This window comes from Solanum lycopersicum, chromosome 11 (genome assembly GCF_036512215.1).
Source record: "Solanum lycopersicum chromosome 11, SLM_r2.1".
NCBI lineage: Eukaryota > Viridiplantae > Streptophyta > Magnoliopsida > Solanales > Solanaceae > Solanum > Solanum lycopersicum.
In genome coordinates this window covers 54,501,002-54,519,781 of record NC_090810.1, presented here as the reverse complement: position 1 = coordinate 54,519,781, position 18,780 = coordinate 54,501,002, and the positions used below count along the sequence as shown (strand labels likewise).

General features: G+C 36.8%; 1 protein-coding gene across 2 annotated transcripts; it reads right to left on the bottom strand.

Moving 5' to 3' along the window:
* Positions 1–1,009: 1,009 nt before the first annotated feature.
* On the bottom strand, positions 1,010–16,453 carry LOC101249239 (zinc finger CCCH domain-containing protein 19). Of its 2 annotated transcripts, none has more exons than XM_010314914.4 (10): positions 14,693–16,453; positions 14,505–14,584; positions 10,735–10,919; positions 9,179–10,097; positions 8,914–9,041; positions 5,727–5,786; positions 5,598–5,648; positions 4,238–4,308; positions 3,445–3,596; positions 1,010–3,357 (listed from the first exon to the last, which is right to left on the bottom strand). In XM_010314914.4, the coding sequence occupies exons 1-10, from the start codon at positions 16,168–16,170 to the stop codon at positions 1,325–1,327; spliced, it is 5,157 nt and encodes a 1,718-aa protein (XP_010313216.2). In that variant the 5' UTR covers positions 16,171–16,453; the 3' UTR covers positions 1,010–1,324. The 2 variants fall into 2 exon arrangements, with proteins under 2 accessions (XP_010313216.2, XP_010313217.2); XM_010314915.4 differs by having other exon boundaries at positions 3,460–3,596.
* Between the last annotated feature and the right edge of the window lie 2,327 nt (positions 16,454–18,780).

Here is an 18,780-nt window from a genome sequence, read left to right as displayed (position 1 = left end):
CCATCCCTTACACCCACCTCACCTTCTTTTTTCTTTTCTGCTTACTTTCTTAATTTTCATATAATTTAATCAATACAAGGTTCTATGACTTTTAACCACATTTGAATTGGTCATGATGCGATCCAATATATGCATCAATTTAGTTTTTCTTGTTCATACATAATCGTTAGTTTCACAAGATAAATATTTTTTCATTACAATATGTATTTATCTTTAAATTAGAGTACTATATATATGTCAGAAAAGTACTATCGAATTTGCAAGAATTTCTAATCTCAACTTATGAGCTTGTAATTTTTGTTTTCTATTGTATTTGATTTTTTTTTTTTGTAGCACATAAGAAGTCTATAGTAATATATATATATCATTTAAATTTTATCATTTGTCATAGAAGAATTGTTTTAAATTTTGGGATAAACGTGCGATGCACGTTCCCAGAGACTAGTTACAAGAAAAAACACCACATTTCCCACATCAAAACTAAATGCAAAGACAAAAATGGGTTCTTGAACTTGACAAATTTTAGGAAAAGTATTGTAAAGATGTAGGTTAAATGGTTTTGGGTTAGGTTCTTAGATGGGTCAGACATGGGTTTAAAATCAGAAATGAGTAATTTTTACGAAATTGGATCAATTCTGAGTGATTTCGTCAATTGAGGGGTATAAATAGTGAAATTGATAACAAGGGCATAAATAATTTAGTTTTAACAGCAAGATACATACAACTAATAAACTAAAGTTAAGGTGTATTTTCAACCCTTTTCCCTTATTTTTCAGATGCAAATAAAATTTAGTTTTATTGCTTTGGTCAGAACTAAGAAGATACAAGTAGTGCTTTGAGAGATATAAAACCACTGCAAGTCACATACAAAGAGAAGAAATTCGAGGCTTTGAAGTATCAACTATGGGGGACCAAGGAAATTTTTCAAGATTATAAGAACATGAAAAGGGTATAATAGTAAATTACCGACTACCTTTTAAACAAAAAAGCAACAGACCAAAACAAGCCCTTGTCCCAGAACTCACTCTTTGTGACACATTTCATAAATGCCATGATTCCAAGTCTAGAACAGCAAAATCCATAAATATGAAACTAGGCTAAATATTTGGCCATAATGCCCGCTGTCTGCTTTATTAGAAGCTGATAACATAGGCAGGATGAACCTAGCTACTGCAAAAACTGCATCAGATCAGAAGAGGGCGGGGAGCAACTAATCTGCACAAGTTTACAATTATAGAACAGACCTATATACTAAAAGACAACTGAGACGAAATCACTGTACAAAATCACTTTACTCTCCTACTACTACTCTGTTTCCTCCTGATTAGCCATGAAGATAATTGCATTTATCACCCTTTATGCATCGATTGTTTGTATTATATGGGCAGGGCACATTATTCTTTTTGAAGCCACCTCTAGACGGCCCTCTACTCCCAAAAGACGATTGCCTATCCCAGTTCCTACCCTTGTCCCTCTGACCAGAGAATCTCCCATCTTGATGCTGATCATTATTTCTTGTGCCCCGATTCCCATTAGCTCCACCCCTACCTTGATTTGAATCTCCATGAGGTGGCGGTCTTTGGACAAGTGCTCCAGGATTTCCACTTCCCATACCCCACCCATTACCAGATGTAGGCCCTTGAATAGTTGAACCCATGCTCCCTGTTGGAGCAACCCAACCTGGATTGGCATTCCCAGGTGTCAAGCCCTGAACACCAGCATTCCCAGATTGTGCAACCCATCCAGGATTCAGATTCCCAGGGAGTGGCCCAGTCGGAGCCCAACCAGGATTTACAGCCCCCGGAGGCATTGCCTGAACTGCTCCCCAATTTACATTCATGACTGCTGGTACGGGTCCTCCCCAGCCCACATTTGGATTTCCAGGCATCATACCCCAGCCAGTGTTATTCTCAGGTCTTAATGCTGAAGCAGAACTCGCATTCTCTTGCAAACCAGCACCCCATGGAACACTAGGCACAGTTGTAGGCTGTATGATCTGTTGGCTGCCTTGAGCTGGTGTGCTCCAATAATCAGGCTGAGGCAAAACTGAGGCACCTGCATTTGAAAAATTGCCAGCAAGATTCTGTACAGATGAGGATGTAGTACCCCAATTAACATATCCCTGGGACTGCCCTGGTGCCAGAGCAGAAATGTTCGGCTCTCCCTTAGAAGGTGCTGTAGCAACCCATGTATGGACATCCACACTAGGGTTCTGCATATTAAGAGATACTGACTGGAGAGCTGCATGTTGTGCACCAAGTTGGCTATTAATCAGTGCTGTCTGTTGCTCACTAGCAGCAAATGATTGAGCATTTTGCAAAGAATATCCAGATTGTGCAGCAATGACCTGTTCAGAAGTAGGCACTAGACCAAAATCACTACCAGAATTCACATAATTATTTTCCGATCCCTTAATTGAAGGCCCGCCAAAATTTTGAACAGAAGCAGATGCATTAACCCCATCATCTGGTGGAGATTGGAGAATCCTGTTGCCACTAGAATACAAATTTGCACCTGGAACAGATGGCCCATCTCCCACAGCCCAACTGGCAGTATTCTGCTTTGGAGTAGGAGATGGGAGATTCGAAGAATCATCATTACTCCACCTCTCAGTAGAAAGCGCAGAAACATCACCAGAAGTCATTCCACCACCAGAAGGAACCAAACGACGAGTACTCTGAGATCCAACATTCTGGTCGACTCGAGGTCTCTCTCCATTTTGAATTTTCAGAACAGTTGCTGAAAGTATATTGTCAACTGCTGATGGCATTTTCTCAAACCTCCCTGCCAGTGCATCAGTCAAAAGAATAGACTCCTCTTGTTTATCTGAAGATCTCCATATTTTCAAATCAGCGGGGAAGTATCCTGTATTGCTCCATTTACGCAACTGGACAAGAGAAAATGGTCCCTGTATTTTACTAGAAGGGTCCTTGTAATGCCACACTTTTTCGGCTTCATTGATCTTGATGGAACTTTCTGCAACCTTACCCTGGAGTGCAGCTGGAGAAGCTACCGATGATGCACCAGAAAATGACTCCATTCTCGACAAAAATTGGCTATTCCGTCCCATTGGCTCAGAAATAACAGCAGAAGTTGGTTTATTTATATTCATCGATTCTGTCTCCTTATCTCTTCCTTCAATCCATGTGTCTTCATTCAGTCCCCCTCCAGAATGCACACCATCCTCACTTCTGCTCAAAACGTTTTTACTAGAGGAACTCCTGCTCAGTTCATAGTTCTTTGAAGAAAATTTTCCTGCAGCCCCCCAAGAATCTTTTGCAGAGAAGTTGCTTCTTGGAGAAACTGGCCCACGTCCTCTCCGGTTAAGGCTCGAATCCCTAGACCTCATAAAAGCATCTGCATGAGAAGTAGCAACTTTTTCAAATTATACATTGCAAAGCATATTAATCATATCTTATGAAGAAGGAAGGAAACTAATAGAACCTCGTCTATCATTACTTTCACTGTCCTCGTCCTCTGACTCATAGCTTGGGTCCATTTTTGGATCTGCATGTATTTCTGGAATTTCCTCAAGTCTACGGTGACGCTCATCGGGAGTCTTCAAGAGCTGTAGTTTCTCTACACATTCTCTAAGTGTAATCATTAGTTAAGGAGCATATTTAGAGCAACTGATTCAGCCCAAGCAACATGAAGCAAAGACCAATAGAAGAAGGGATGAAAGAACTGCTTCTAAAGGTATCATATATGTTAGGCAAAACAGTATTCCAGGTCTAAAATTCAAGCAATGCCGAAGTGAGGATAAGTTCTCTTCAATAGCACCAATATACCCATCTACGTTAAACAATATATATAACAGTAATTAAAGGAGATCTAAATAAAAATGGGAACATATGAAGTCATGAATTAATCAATAATTAAAGAAGCTCTAAATAAAAATGGGTACATATGAAGTCATGAATTACTGCATGAGCACAAAACACTAATAATATGGCGACCGAATCATAACGCAAATCCATCCATAACCTGAAGTACATATGCAAATAGAAGTGTTCATAATATTCATCACCACACTTTAAGTCATCCTCTGATATCAAGAAAAAATGTTATTAGACCCTAGCATTGCACACTATTTATCGACCCAACAGTCCTGCCTCCAGAGAAGGAAAAGGGACACCAATGAAGACTTACTCAAGCAAAAATTACACTGCAGTTTGATAACAGCAACAGGGAAGGGGAAGGGAATAGAAATGATAAAATATTGGCGAACAAAGGATATTCCTTCTTGCGCCCTTTCTCACTAGCTCGATCACGAAGATGACTGAGACGGGATATCTCTGATTCCAGCCACTGAACATCAGCAAAAAGAATCAGGCAAGATATATTAGAACAAGTTGGGAACCCAGTAGAGGTTGACCACAAGCAGAAGGAATCCATTAGAAGTGCAATCAAAGAACACAACCATTACAGATCATACCCTAACAAATCTTGTCCACACCAACAGGAACAGAAATTTTTATGCTAAAGGCCCTCAGAAAGCAGTAGCTATCTTTTCACGAGATATGATCAACTACCGGCAGTGTACTAAGAGGACAAAATTGACCAGCCAGAAAAAAATAGTCAACTTTCAGAAAGTTAATGAATAAGATAGTTTGTCGTCTAACCATTATTTATTTTTTTGAAATAGGTAATGTTGTGTTCCTCAGCATTAATAGTATGCTGGAGACCTCCACAAAAGGGTAGTAACAAGCTAAAATAAGAGATTAATTCTACTAACTGTTCAGCATTTTCTATATGATGTTCTTTACACCAAAAGCATAAAGTTCCAATGCAGCTTCCTTTGATTTTCTGAATGTCATCTAACCATCATCGCTAGCTAAACAGTTTGAGACTAGGTAACTGAACTCCAAAAGGTTTATGGTATATTTCTCGACGAGCTTATCCAATCCTTAGAATGAAAGGGTCAATTACACCCGACACAGATTCCCCCATCCATTTACAAAGGTTTATGTATATTTCTCGACGAGCTTATCCAATCGTTAGAATGAAAGGGTCAATTACAAGAAACAAATTCCCCTCATCCATTTAAAATATTGCTTACAATATGCCCTTCTCTATTTTCTTTAATCAATGTCATAACTCCTAGCTCAACAGTAGCATCTCCGACGCTTAATATGCAAAGTGCTGACTACCAAAAGTTCTAGTCTTTAATAGGTAAAAGATTTTATTGATGTTAGGAGTAAATCCCACTATACAAGAGGTATAAAAAAAGCAGAGAATCTTACCCTGGTAGCTATTTGAGTAGATAAAATGCATGTCAAGGACCAGGCATTGGAGGTCAAATAAACAGTTAGCTGGTCCAAAAGGGGCGCTTATACATAGGATTTCAACAAGGTAACTCATGACGATTGCCCATGTATTCAGGGACAGAAGAGATAGCCACACAGATAAGAAAAAGACTCCCTTCCCTTGATTCCAGTTCAAAGAAAGTAAAAGAGGAAATATTCTGCCAATAATAGAACTTCTAACCAACTGCTGAATAACTTTCTTCAACCTTATTAATCACTGGCACATCTTTAAATGGCAACTATATGCATATCGATAGAAGTAGTCCAAAGAAGTGTTTCCATTTCACTAACCTCATTAACTCTTGCTGCATGTATTTCCATGGCCTTGTCAAGAATGTCACCCTGTGAATAAACCAATTTAATAAGCAGATGAAAATTAAGTGCAAACATGAACTAATTCATCATCAAGCTGCATCATACCACTGTTGGTCTATTAATGAGTCCACATCTTATACTCTGGCGCAGACGCTTGCATTCTTCCTGAAACATCAAAAGAAAATACATGTGAACAGCTTGAACAGATTCAGTGTAATCAATTTTTATATACAAATTCGTTAGATCAATGGACCAAAATCAGTTCAACTTATTATGTTTATTCACTCTTATTTCGGTTTTATGGAATATAGTTCACTTCTATAATTTTCTTTTCATTTTTGATGAGACTGATTTCTTCTTTATTTATTATATTCAAAAATTGAAAATACTGAAATTAATAACAAATAATCAAAGGCAGCTTAGGAAGCCATCACAACTTCTCATAATCAAATAAGCAGCAAATTTATTAATTAAACTCAACACTTATTTTAATCTAAGGTTGAAAGAGAGTTGGTAGTATAAAAGAACAAAAGAAAAGAAAAACAAAAGCATCAGAACAAAAATGAAGGTAGTGTAAAAATCTACCTAAAGGAATCAAAATTAAAAGATAAGTAAAAGAATAATATATAATAACAAATGTTTGAGAGGGTGGGAAAGCCTGATAACAAAAGTAAATAGACTAATACCAGGTTTGGAACCTGGTTTCTCCTATGGAGAGACTTTTGGGCTTGGGGAACCACTAACCAGTGCACCAGCTCATTGTTTATTCATACAAGGGACGCAGTTACTATATGACTATTATTTCAAGATATTTACATGCAAATATTGAACTTCTTCCAAAATTGCGGGTGCTGGTGAACCTCACCCTTACATATAGGTCTACCTCTGCATTAAATGCTGCACCAAAAAGGTGTGAATATGAATGAACAGAAGACAATATCAACTCCAGCTTCCAGAATATTGCTTCTTTTCCAAGAGGACAGATGATCATAAAAGTATCACAAATGAGTTAACATGGTTGAAGCAAGACACCAGTTAGGCAAAAATACAAAATAGTTCTTTTGGGTGTCTAGGGAATGATCTTTAATCGAGACTAGAAAAGTAACCCAAACACCAATGCAGCGGGCAAACTTGCTGGTTGACATATAACCACTTCCTCTCGTCTTTCCATGTTTCCTTTCTGGCTGTAATATAACCCTTTCCCTCGTCTCGAGTTTTCCTTTATGAAAAGGGTTCTACTGAGGGATGGAGAGTGATCCCCCCCCCCACACACAATATAACCCCTTCCGCCGTCTTAAAGGTTCCCTTCATGCAACATCTGGACTCCAGAGTTCTGCTACTAAGGAATGGGGAGTGATGCCCCCCAGCCCCACCAAACAAAGGTCTTTTCTGTGTTTAGATGATATAGAAGGGAAAAAAAGGCAAGGTGGTTGATACTAAGCACAGCGCTGTAAAGCATGCGGAGAAAGGAGATATGGCAGAGCTAAACTTAGTTCTAGTACTCCAATAACCCCCTCTTCAATTGCCAACCAACAATGCAAACAGCAGTCAAACTCAATTCTTCTAGACTTTGCTTGTCTGTAGCTTAAACATTTTTGACTATTTAGGGTTTCTATTACCCTATTACAACTTTCAATGTCTATTTCTACCTTGGATGAAAATCTGATGGTGCTTTTTCACGCGCCAAGCATGTGGGATTTTTTAAAATTTGAATACATTTATTATTATTTTTATCCCACGTAGACCACCCTTCCCAGCCAGAACTAAAAAAAGGATGGAAGCTATCAGTTCCTAAAATTGTAAGCATTCCATTTGACTTCAAATTAAATTTTTCTGTTAAAAACTCACGCGCTTTTGGTAATCCTTTTTATTTTTCAAATGAATCAATTATTTTACTATTTAGACATGCTAGTTTAATCCCACAGTGGGACTTGGGGAGGGTGGTGTGTACGCACTCTTACCCTTACCTTAATGAAGGTAGAGAGTTTGTTCCGATAGACCCTTGACTCAAGGAAACATACCAAAAATCAAGTATGTAAAGCAAAAATATGAGCAACGAGATCATGCTAAAAACAATCAAGAAGAGAACTGTAGCAACGAGAAATAATAGAATAATTGAAGCAAAAGAAACCACAAGTAATACTAAGATCGAAAAATAAGATAGTAGGAGAGTAATAATAACACTACTGATTTTTTACAAAAAAATTGACAAGGAAACTAGACAATATTCGACTACCTACTAACTTTCTAGTTTCTACCATAATCCTCGACCTCCATATCTTCCGATCTAGGAACATGTCTTCCATTAAGTTGCAAGTGTATCATGTCATGTCCAATCACCTCCCCTCAATTTTTTCGGTCTACCACTACCTCTCCTAATATCCACTATAATTAACATCTCACACCTCCCCATTGGGGCATCGCTACATCTTTCTCTTCACATGCTCGAACCTTCTCATCTTAACCACCATAGAGGCTGCTCCCACATTATCCCAGATAGGTTCGTTCCTGATCCTATATCTCATTTTCTGGATGTGCCAGTTCTTGACCGGCCGCCATTGTGCCCATCCAACATAGTTGGTCTAACCACCACTATATTTTTGTAGTCTACATTTATTTTAACTAAATTCATTTTTTCTGTTTATACTTGTGCATAATGCATATACGGAACTCCATTTTTTGACTAGATTGTAACATGTTTGGTTGCAACTTTTGGGGCTAGATTGATCTTTCTAAACAAAAAAATGAAGAAACAAAGAGGGGAAAGAGAAACAAAAAAATATGTAGTTGAATCATCTAGCCATGGTATATGATTGTGTGGCAATTAGATGGTGAACAAATAACCACACAGGGTATTTACACTATTTCCCACGCTCATGCGTCAACAAAGAACTGAAACCAATCTTCCTGTAACTTGGCACGTTCAGTGAAAATAGACACTAGAAATAGTAGTCAAGGGGGTAAAAACACCTCACATAATTTAGATGTGGCAAATTGCAAAGCGAATCATGTATCGGAAATTTGCTTTCGAATTAAGCCTAAAATTTACCAAAAGATTGTTTATTCTCATTAGTCTACTTGTAATCAAAATGAAAACAAGAAATAAATAAATTTTGTGGAGAAATTTCTCTCCTCTTTGATTATTATTATTCATCAGGAATTCAATTAGAATCTTGGAGTTCTTTTTTCTCTTTCCGACAGCGTTTCTTATCATGCACCAATTTCAGAATGTCAAACTAAGTATTTCAAATTGTATTTAATGATTTAGCACAGGAAACACGTATTCAATCACCTCCGTGAAATCTTGATTTGAGATTGTATCAATTGATAAAACCTCTGTCTTGTTCAGATTTAAGATCTCCAGCTGAATATCAGTTGTCCTCTTGCCAAGTTTGTATGGTTCAGCGGCTTTGCTTGTACCTGCAGTCAGCACCACATTGTTCAGAAAAAAAATTGAGGAGCTTCACATAAAATGCAAGTACATAATAATATCATAAAAGCAAGAAAATAATAAGAAGGTACAAAGAAACAATGTCCTGAATACTACATGAAATTACCTACAACTTGCACCAGCCTATAAAGGTCTTGCTTCTGAACGTTACCAGAAATTCGTATTCTCAAAAAGGTTCCAACAACTTTTTCATGGAATTTTTCATTCTCTTCAAGAAGGTCCTCCACCAATTTTCGTCGTAGGTAAATTAAGCTGATGTTATGCACATCAATAGCTGCATACTCATCGAGATTTGATTGAGGTCCCCTAATTTCACCTTTCTTGCGTTTACGTTTCCTGTCTTTAACTCCCTTTGTAGGAGTGTCAGCATTTGCATCAGCTTCAAACTGATTAAATTCTGTATCAACTACACTACCTTGAACATCATCAATCTGAGAATCCTCTTTCATAAGAAAATGAGACTCAAGTAGCTTTAACATCTCGAAGTGCCCAACACGTGCTTTTCCAAATAGCCTTTCAAGTCTTGAATCACATATAATTTGACTTTTACGACGAGGGTCACGCAGTTTGTTAGTTTTGATATATTCGAGCAACAGAGCTTGCACGTCAAATTGAGAAAGAACAGAAGTGTCACCACTTTTCATATGCTTAACAAATTCAAGCAGCTCTTTTGATGCCCACTCAGTGGTGCCAGCAGTGGAGAAGCCTTCGCTAATAGTAACAGCCGTAGTTGTGGCATCCTCTTCCTTTCTGATAGATTTCGAACGTTTTCTTAGCTTTCTTCTTTTGATTTTACTTGCTTCCAATGTGTCAATGGATGCATCTGAACCAGAACCTCCATCATCATTATTGTCACGTTGTGCCTGAGACAGTTCTTGTTTGGAAGCTGACACATCAGCTCCCTTCCGAGGACTTTTGGCATCAGCAATTTCATCTGAAGATAAAGATAGCTTCGCTTTTAAATCCATTAAGTAGTCCTTGAACAGATATTCAAAGCTACTCTTGTCATCAAAATCTATCGGACCCTGGGCCAGCAAAGAGCAAGAAGATCAGAACTGTGCTAAAGGTTTACATTAAGAAGACTGCCCAGTTTAAGGAGGAAGAAGTTAGGAACATCAATCAATTACCACCAGAAAAAAAAGAACAGATAATAAAAACACAGAATAGTTCATGTTGCTAGCAACCGTATAAAAGAGAACTTAAACATTCTATTTATACTACATCAGATAATATTTAGATATAAATTTAATATAACAACCCAAAATTGATCTCAATATGCATTTCACTACCTCACCAATAAACGTAACCCACCTAGAGTATTTAACTAGGTCTCTCATATGTCATAACTGCCTGATGTAGAATAGAAGTTTATAACCAAAATCACCATGCTCTTAAGTGGATTGGATAATGGATATGATAGGGTAACTCCCCGGCCCAACTTCCTTACTTTTTAGCCAATCAGCTATGGATGTGCTCTTTAATTTTCTTGGAATTTTTCTTTATGCATGTTTCCAATTAACTAGGAGCAACTTATATTTTAACTGAATGCTAATCATAGTTAAAAAGTTATGCATATGCATAGGATGTGTGACAACGTTGGTTGAGAATAGCTTAATCCAATCAACAACTCAAAAAGATAGCAAGTATAATAGAACGACATACATCATTCTCTTCTTTACCAATGCCTTCTATTAGCTTGACCATTCTCATGCAGTTCTTGCAAAATCCCTTGTTTCCTCTTACACATAGGATGACATCATCTTTTATGCACCCCTTGCATAATGAAAATGTGCATGTGTAGCACAAATAGCAAGCATTCTTCTGACAAATAGTGCACTGATGCCAACCTGGAAAAGTACAAAAGGAGCTACAATGTAAAAGCAGTAGGCAACTAGAAGAAGAAACATATTTCAAAGTTAAATGGTATAGCAGACAGTTTGTTTTTTTCATGTCATGAATTCAAATAAGGAGTAGTACTTAAGGTGATACTTTAGAGCTCTCAATGATAGAACTTTTTTTAATAGACATTCTCAATTTAATAGTGCGTTAATAAATTTTTTCATGCAATACTACAAGCATAAACCAATACAAATTCCCATCAACTCAAGGAAACACGGGAGGAGTTATGAATCAGATGGCAGAAGTGAACAATATAAATTACATGTCCCCAAAAGTCATCATTTCTCTACTCAAGAACCCAAAGTAAGTCATTGATTGAAATCTGCCCACAGGAGGAAAAATGCATACAAACTATACATAGAGACAACACTGGTTCCACACTAGTTAAGTGGAACTTCAAGAGAACTCCATTCCAACTTAAAATAATTACAATCACCTTCTGTAAAAATGGAAATAGATTTGATTAATGTATTCTATGTACCAGTATCCCGATTCCTCCTCTATATCATTCATGATTCATCTACACGACCCAACTGGTACTGCACAATCATTTGTCAAAGGACAAATCCACCTTTGTCTTTGTTAATTTCCTTCCATTCTATTGTTAGTCTAACACCAAAACCACCTCTCTGTCGTTCACAAACTTCTTTACTAGTTTTCGTGGCCACTTTTATGAAATACATCCATTAATATGTACTGTAAACCTTCTCCGTCTTTCAATCAACTAACAGTTCAGCTCATTGTCTTCATGGCTCTACCTCATAAATGTAGCACTAATAACATTGTGTTTTAAACTGATGGATATAAGGCTAAGGCCCCCTATATTTTTATTAAGATATTTGGATCCAAACGCACATCTGATTACTAAGATATTGTATCTAAATCTGAACAAGGTTGTTTTTTTCCACAACATCAGAAGGTTATAATTCATCTTTATATAGAAGAAATTAATAAATATAATTTATACCCTCAATATATTAATTTACATGATGTTGTATAATGTTTATTGATGAACCACACTCCAACAGTGTGGGCATTGGTGGGTATTTGATGATAATGGTTCATGGTGCCTGGTCGAGGAGGTCGGTGGTGGTTGTGCACAATCGCTGGATGTGGTTGTGTGCTGATGACAATAGATGATGGATGAGCAGTTTAGCAGATGGTGATGGTTAGTGGTAGTGGGCGTGCGGTGAAAGTTTGTAGTAGAGGTAGCTAATGGTGACTAGTAGTGGAGGAAATTGTTGATGGTGATGGTTAATAGTGGTGGTGATTATACAGGGGAAGCTAGGGAGAAGATGGTTTGTGGTAATGGAGGTAGTTGATGGCAGAGGTGCTTGGTGGTTTGTGGTGGTCGTTCACGGAGATGATTATGCAGTCAAGCCTTGACGGGTGATAAAAGTGATTGATAGTGATGTCAGGCTATGGACAAAATTGATGGTAGGGGTAGTTGAATGGTGGTATTGTCACATTCACAAAACCTTCAAGTTAAGATCTTAACAATTTTAGGACTTGGGACAATACGTGAATAATGAATAATTCAAACCTATTAAGAGCTAATAGGTGATAAGAGCTAGTAGGTGGTTGCAAAAGGAAGGAAAAGGAATGCACTTAATAGGTTGACACCGGAATGATTCATATTCAAGAATCTATTAAGTACCAACAAAATGGAGACTATATACTCTCCATTAGGTACCGAGGTCATCGTTATTTTGAGTTTTAGGCTATACTGCCATATCTCTTATTGTTAATGTGACATGGCTCAAGCTGAGATTTTGATGGTTCAATGATATCCCAAATCTCTCATTATCGGATGGCTTCTATATCTACTTAAGAGAAAACAATGGCAAAGTTCATTGTAGTTTTGCACATTTCATGGATCTTTCACGTGGCTAGGAATAAGTGTATGTTCTTTTCCTTTCTCGATAAGCAAGCACGTAGAACATCATTAAAATAATGATGTATAGTGTATTTGGATAAATAAATAAAAAATTGTGGTCCTTTTTCCTCCATTTAGATGTGATGTGGTTTTGATAAAAGCACGAGTAAGTCTTTGGTTCACATCTTCATGAAGCTCAGCCAAGAAGCTCTATCTACATTATTGGCATGTATTTTCCTTTTTTTTTTAGGATGAATTGTTGTCATGTAATTACATATGTCAAAGCAGGAAAAATATGGGAGGAAAGATAAAGCACATAGTATAGTCTCAATTTAGATGAAGCCTAGTCACTTCAGCCACATTTAACTTGAAGTTGACAAATGCATGCTTTCCTGTGAGAAACCAGAACAAAAGAACTAGTGCTCAATTGTTTTTTTTTCAATCAAATCTTGGCAAAAGACCTTTTTATAAACTAAGAAAATATAGACAAACACAAGAAGACCAACCACCAATAGGTCAGGCCCAAAGTCAAAGCAAAAAGAAAACAAAACAATAAATTTCAGATAAAACAAAACAAAAGAGGAAACAGAATTAGGAGAGTGAAAGGTTGAACTCTCATGAAGAGGTCAACCCTACAACTAGTGCATAATCGTACTCATCCTCAATCTCCGAAGAATAAAGCAGTCAAGACAATATTTAATGAAGAAATGAAAATAAGAGAACGGAAGGAAAAGAAAGAAAAATAAGTCGTCAAAAGAAACAATAAGAAATACTTTAGGGTACTAATAAATATAGAATGGATATAATGTTAAAAATAGCCTAGACAACCTTGTAGTACAGTTCAAACCCACAAAAGCAACTAAAGTCAAGTGATCAGTGAATTTCATGTACCAAAACTGTATAGTATATTTTTATCAGAAGAAAACTGCATGCTATTACTGACAAGAATTTTAAACTCCCAAAACTGTATAGTATCAGAACAACATAAATAATTTGAATAAGCATGAATGCATTGCAAGCACTCTCAAAATGCATCAATTACATCACATTTATCATCAAACTAGGGAATTGCAGGAGATTTTCTCCTTCAACTATATCTAATTTCTGAAGGGTTAGAAAAAATTTTGATTTTTACTCCTTCCACGTTGAATGGAAAAATGACCATCACCCCTCCTCTTTTGCTTTACCTTGTCTTGCCCAACTCCTTTTCACCCTAATCAACCATAGCATCAGACTATTTTTCCTCAAAAGCTAGGTCCCACTAAAGACTCTGAGAAGCAGTTCCAAGCTAATGTTCAGAAGATTAGAAAAGGTAGGAAACCAGCTTGAGAACCACTCCATCATGCAACTCCGGATTATTTGAAATATAAAAGGAATAGGATGTTATTTCAAGGTAGCTAAACCATCTTGGTATCTTATTAATGAATGAAGTTTGATTTATCGGCAAAAATATTGTCCCACAAATTTATTTGTAAGTTCAAAATAGAGTATCTTTTTGCTTATTTTAGATAAGCCTTAGAAATCAAAGTGTGGAAGACATATCAATGTGTATATCTATCATTAAAAAAATATAATAAAAGAGAACTTGGTTCTACATTGATCATGTTACTCAATAAAGTCAGAAAGAGTCAACAAAGAGGTAGATTAATGCACTCACCACAATTCCATCGACCCTTGGCACGAAAAAATTCCTCATCCCTATCAATACACGAGGGATGATATGCTTTCGTACAACCCCTATACCACAGAAAGCACCAAAAAGGTACCACCACGTGAGCAAATTCCAAAAAACACAAACAGAGCAAAATATAACATGAATATGGTTCCAAAATAAACAAACTTTACCTACGGTCACATAGCACCAAATCCCCTCCATCAAAGCAAATGAAGCAAACATCCTCTCCTATAGTCTTCCTACTTGATGCTCTTCCTCCAGACCTGGACTTCCCAGTACTCTTAGTATTCTTCCTCTTCCTCTTTCCTCCAGAGGATTTTCCCGATTCAGTCATTTCACTTTCAGACTCTATTTCAGTAGGAGTTGCATTAGCTGCCTCGTCTTCAGCACCCGTCCCCTCGTCCTCTTCGTCTAGAGGAATGGATTCCTCTTCCTCATGTTTCGTCCCTTCGTCCTCTTCGTCTAGAGGAACAGATTCCTCTTCCTCAAGTTTCGTCCCTTCGTCCTCCTTGTCTAGAGGAACAGATTCCTCTTCTTCAGGTTTTGTCCCTTCATCCTCCTCGTCTAGAGGAACGGATTCCTCTTCTTCATGTTTCACTGTATCCATTTCGACATCTTTCTCAGGCTCTATTCTAGCTTCAACAGCTGAAATATCTACCTGTGTCACCATTTCATCATCTTCCTCATTTTGAGTCACTACCACTTTTTCCCCATTAGCAGCCTCGTCCTCAGCACCTGCCCCTTTGTCCTCTTCAGCCAGAGGAGTATATTCCACTTCTTCGTGCTTAATTGTATCCATTTCGACATCTTTCTCCAATTTTACTCCAGCTTCAACAGCTGCAATATCTACATGTGACACCATATCATCATTTTCTTCTGCATTAGCAGTTTTATGGTCAGTTTCCATTTCTTCAGCTTCTTTTTCTAGAGTGATCCCTCCTGAATCATCTAACACAACAGGAGTAATTCCCACTTCCTCGCACTTAACTTCCTCCATTTCCCCATTTTTTCCTAAACCTACACTACCTTCAACAGTTAAAACATCTGCCTCTGTCACTGCTTCGCCATTCACCGTCCCCTCAATATTATCATTTCCAGCCAAAATTTCATCATTCTCATTTTCCTTTGCAGTCATGACCACTTCCTCATCGCCAGTACCCTCTGGCATACAAATTTCTGCTTCTCCCTTTGTGACTTCCAATGCCTCTGCCACCTCATTCTCTAAAGCCACCTCTGTCACCTCATCTTTCTCCAAAGCCGTCACATTTTCCTCCGTCCCCTCATCTCTCACCAAGGCCGCCTCAGTCACCTCATCTTTCTCCAAAGCCGTAACATTTTCCTCCGTAACCGCTTCATTTTCAGTCACCCTAACCGCCTCAACTTCCTCAGCATCACCATTACCCTGCTGAGAACTCTCTGACACCCCCATCGATGCACCCACGTCAGCATCACCAACGCCAGCCTGTTGTGAACTGTCTAGAGCAACCTCCGATTCTTCGACTGATGGTGGGCCCACCTCCGGCGCCGGCAAAGCCGTATCGCCCTCACCAACCAGTGATGGTGACGTGGCGCCCAATCCGGTAACGTTATCGAGTTTTAGCTCGTCAGCAATGATAGGTTTATTCAAAGATTCCTCGTCTTCCGCCATGAAAGCGGATTAAACAGCAAAACCCTAACCCTAGTTCTATATTTATCTTATTTAATTAAATAGTCAAATAAAGAAGAAAACTAAGTATAGCTGTTGTTGATGCTGCTAGAGCTACATATATATATATATAATATATGAACTGTATAAATCGATTGAAGATTATGAATTTGGGATTTGAGTTTGTATCGCCTTATATGAAGAACGGTTTCCTTTTTGAGAGAGAAGGAGGTGTGGAGTTTTGGGCTGAAGAAACAAGAAATTGTGTAGGCCCATGGTCAAGCCCAACTATGTCAATTTATAGAAAGGGAAAAACATAAAGTGTAGGCCCATGGTCAAGCCCAACTATGTCAATTTATAGAAAGGGAAAAACATAAATATACTATGTAAAATTCATTAGAATACAAAATTTAATATTGAGTTTTCACTTTTCAAAACATAACATTAAAATGTTATTAAGTCCTAACCAAGGGGTCCCAAAAAGAAAATGTATTAAAGTGAGTTTTACTTTCAAATTTGAATGTAATTTTTTGTATAGGAATTAGTCAATTTTATTTAGAAATGTCAAAATGAAATTTGGCTCTTAAGGTTGATTCGCTATTTAGAAAGAATTATATTAAGTTTTTTAAAAAAATTTATTTAAAACTAATATTTGTGATCCAGCCCTTGTTTAGCCTCTGGCCTTTGAGGCTTGAGTTAAGGTTAGATTAAAGTCATCCAGTAGGCCAATGGGTGTTTTCATTGTATCTAATTTGTTTGTTAATCTAATTGTTCTACTTGGCGGAAAATCCCTCGTGGCTCTAAGTTTGTTATGAGATTCTATTTTTTTCGTTCTTCCTTCTTTTTGTCAAAAGGGAGATGAAAAGTGTTATGTTATGTTGAAACAAGTGCAAGAAAAACGAGTATATTTGTCATCATCGAAAAGGAAAAATTAATGATTTGACAACCTCTAAAATAGCTTTTGATGATAACAACATTAACGAGGTTCACAAACATTTACCAAACATAAAATAAAAAAGTGAGTAGAAATTGCAAAACATATTTTAATAGTAATCTGGGTCGAATAAGGAAAGAAAAAATGGAAGATGACGTAGATGCGAAAAGGAAAGACAAACAAATCCTTGTAGGATTCTACTAAGGTTTAATCTGCTTCTATAAAAGAACAACGTCAAAGAAGAGAATATCGATTTTCTCAATAATAAATTGAGAGAATTAAACAGCAAAGGTAGAGAGATCATAAAAGAGGAGAAAGAAGACCTAATGTTGGGTTAATCTTTCTAAAGTTTAGTCTGCATTATTTCATTTTAGAATTAGTGCTTAGGAATTATTGTTCCAAAGTATGCAAGAGTTTTGAGAGAATTGTAACAAGAAGGGCCCGTTTGGATGGGCTTAATATAAGCAGCTTTAAAAAAGTACTTTTGAAAGTGCTGAAACTTATTTTTAAAATAAGCAGTTATGCGTTTGGATAAAAGTGCTGAAGTTGTTATGCCAAACGTGAAAAGGGAAAAATAGAAGAAAGAGATGTTAGGGTTATATGGATAATTTGGATATTGTATAAAAATATTAAGGGAAAAAACATAAAAATATGGTCAACTTAAAACAGCTTATAAGCTAAAAAAAAAAAAAGCACCCCTACCCCAGCTTTTAACTTTTGGCTTAAAATAAGTTTTTTTTAACTTAAAATAAGCTGTTTTGAGTATTGCCAAACAATTAAATAAGTCAAAAACCAGCTTTTAAGTCAGTTTGACCAGCTTTTAAGCTGAGCCAAACAGGCTCGAAGTGGGTTTGACTTCTTAAAGACTAAATCTTCAATAATTATGAATACTTGAAAAGTAAAGGTATTAGAGTCAGTTCCTTGATAATTGAGTTGTGATCTTCAATTGTTCTTGAAAGGTTGTAAAATTGTGGTGTCATATTTTCCACGATAAAACCACTCTTTTATTGTTTTGCGTCTTTATCAAGACAATTTAACAAGAAATTGATTCTTGTACAGGGTTAAGGTTTCTCCGGTCAATATTTATCTATTCAAAATAACTCCTAAACCATGGTTAAAGTTAATTGATTTTCTATTTTATCCTTACGATGTTTTAATCTGCAGACTCGACACATTACATTTCTTTTTAAAAATAAAATTTAAAAAATTACGATTGTGTTGTTAAACAAGACTATAATAAAAGCAAAGTGTGTTTAATTCTAGAAAATGATCAAAATGGTCCTTTATTTATGAGGGTTGTTTTATGTTGATCCTCAATATATTCCGAATGATCTATGTGATCCTTAATGTATATGAAAGGATGATCATTCTACTCCTTTAACCTAAAATTAACCAACAAAAAAAAATACGTTACACCCTTCTCCTCAACTTCATTCTTTTGCCATTTGAGGTCATGCTCTTTATCCTCATACGAAAAATAATACAGACAAGTACACTCATTACTCATCTCCATTGAAACAAAATTTTCTGATGCTTACATTAACACACATAAAAAAAAATAAGATAATCAAAATCATTAAAACAATGTAAACTAAGTAAGCATTTATGGGGAGGATATAACTTTCTTTTCGTATGATCCTTTTCAAAACTATTAGTTTTTTCAAGTCATTTGTTTATCT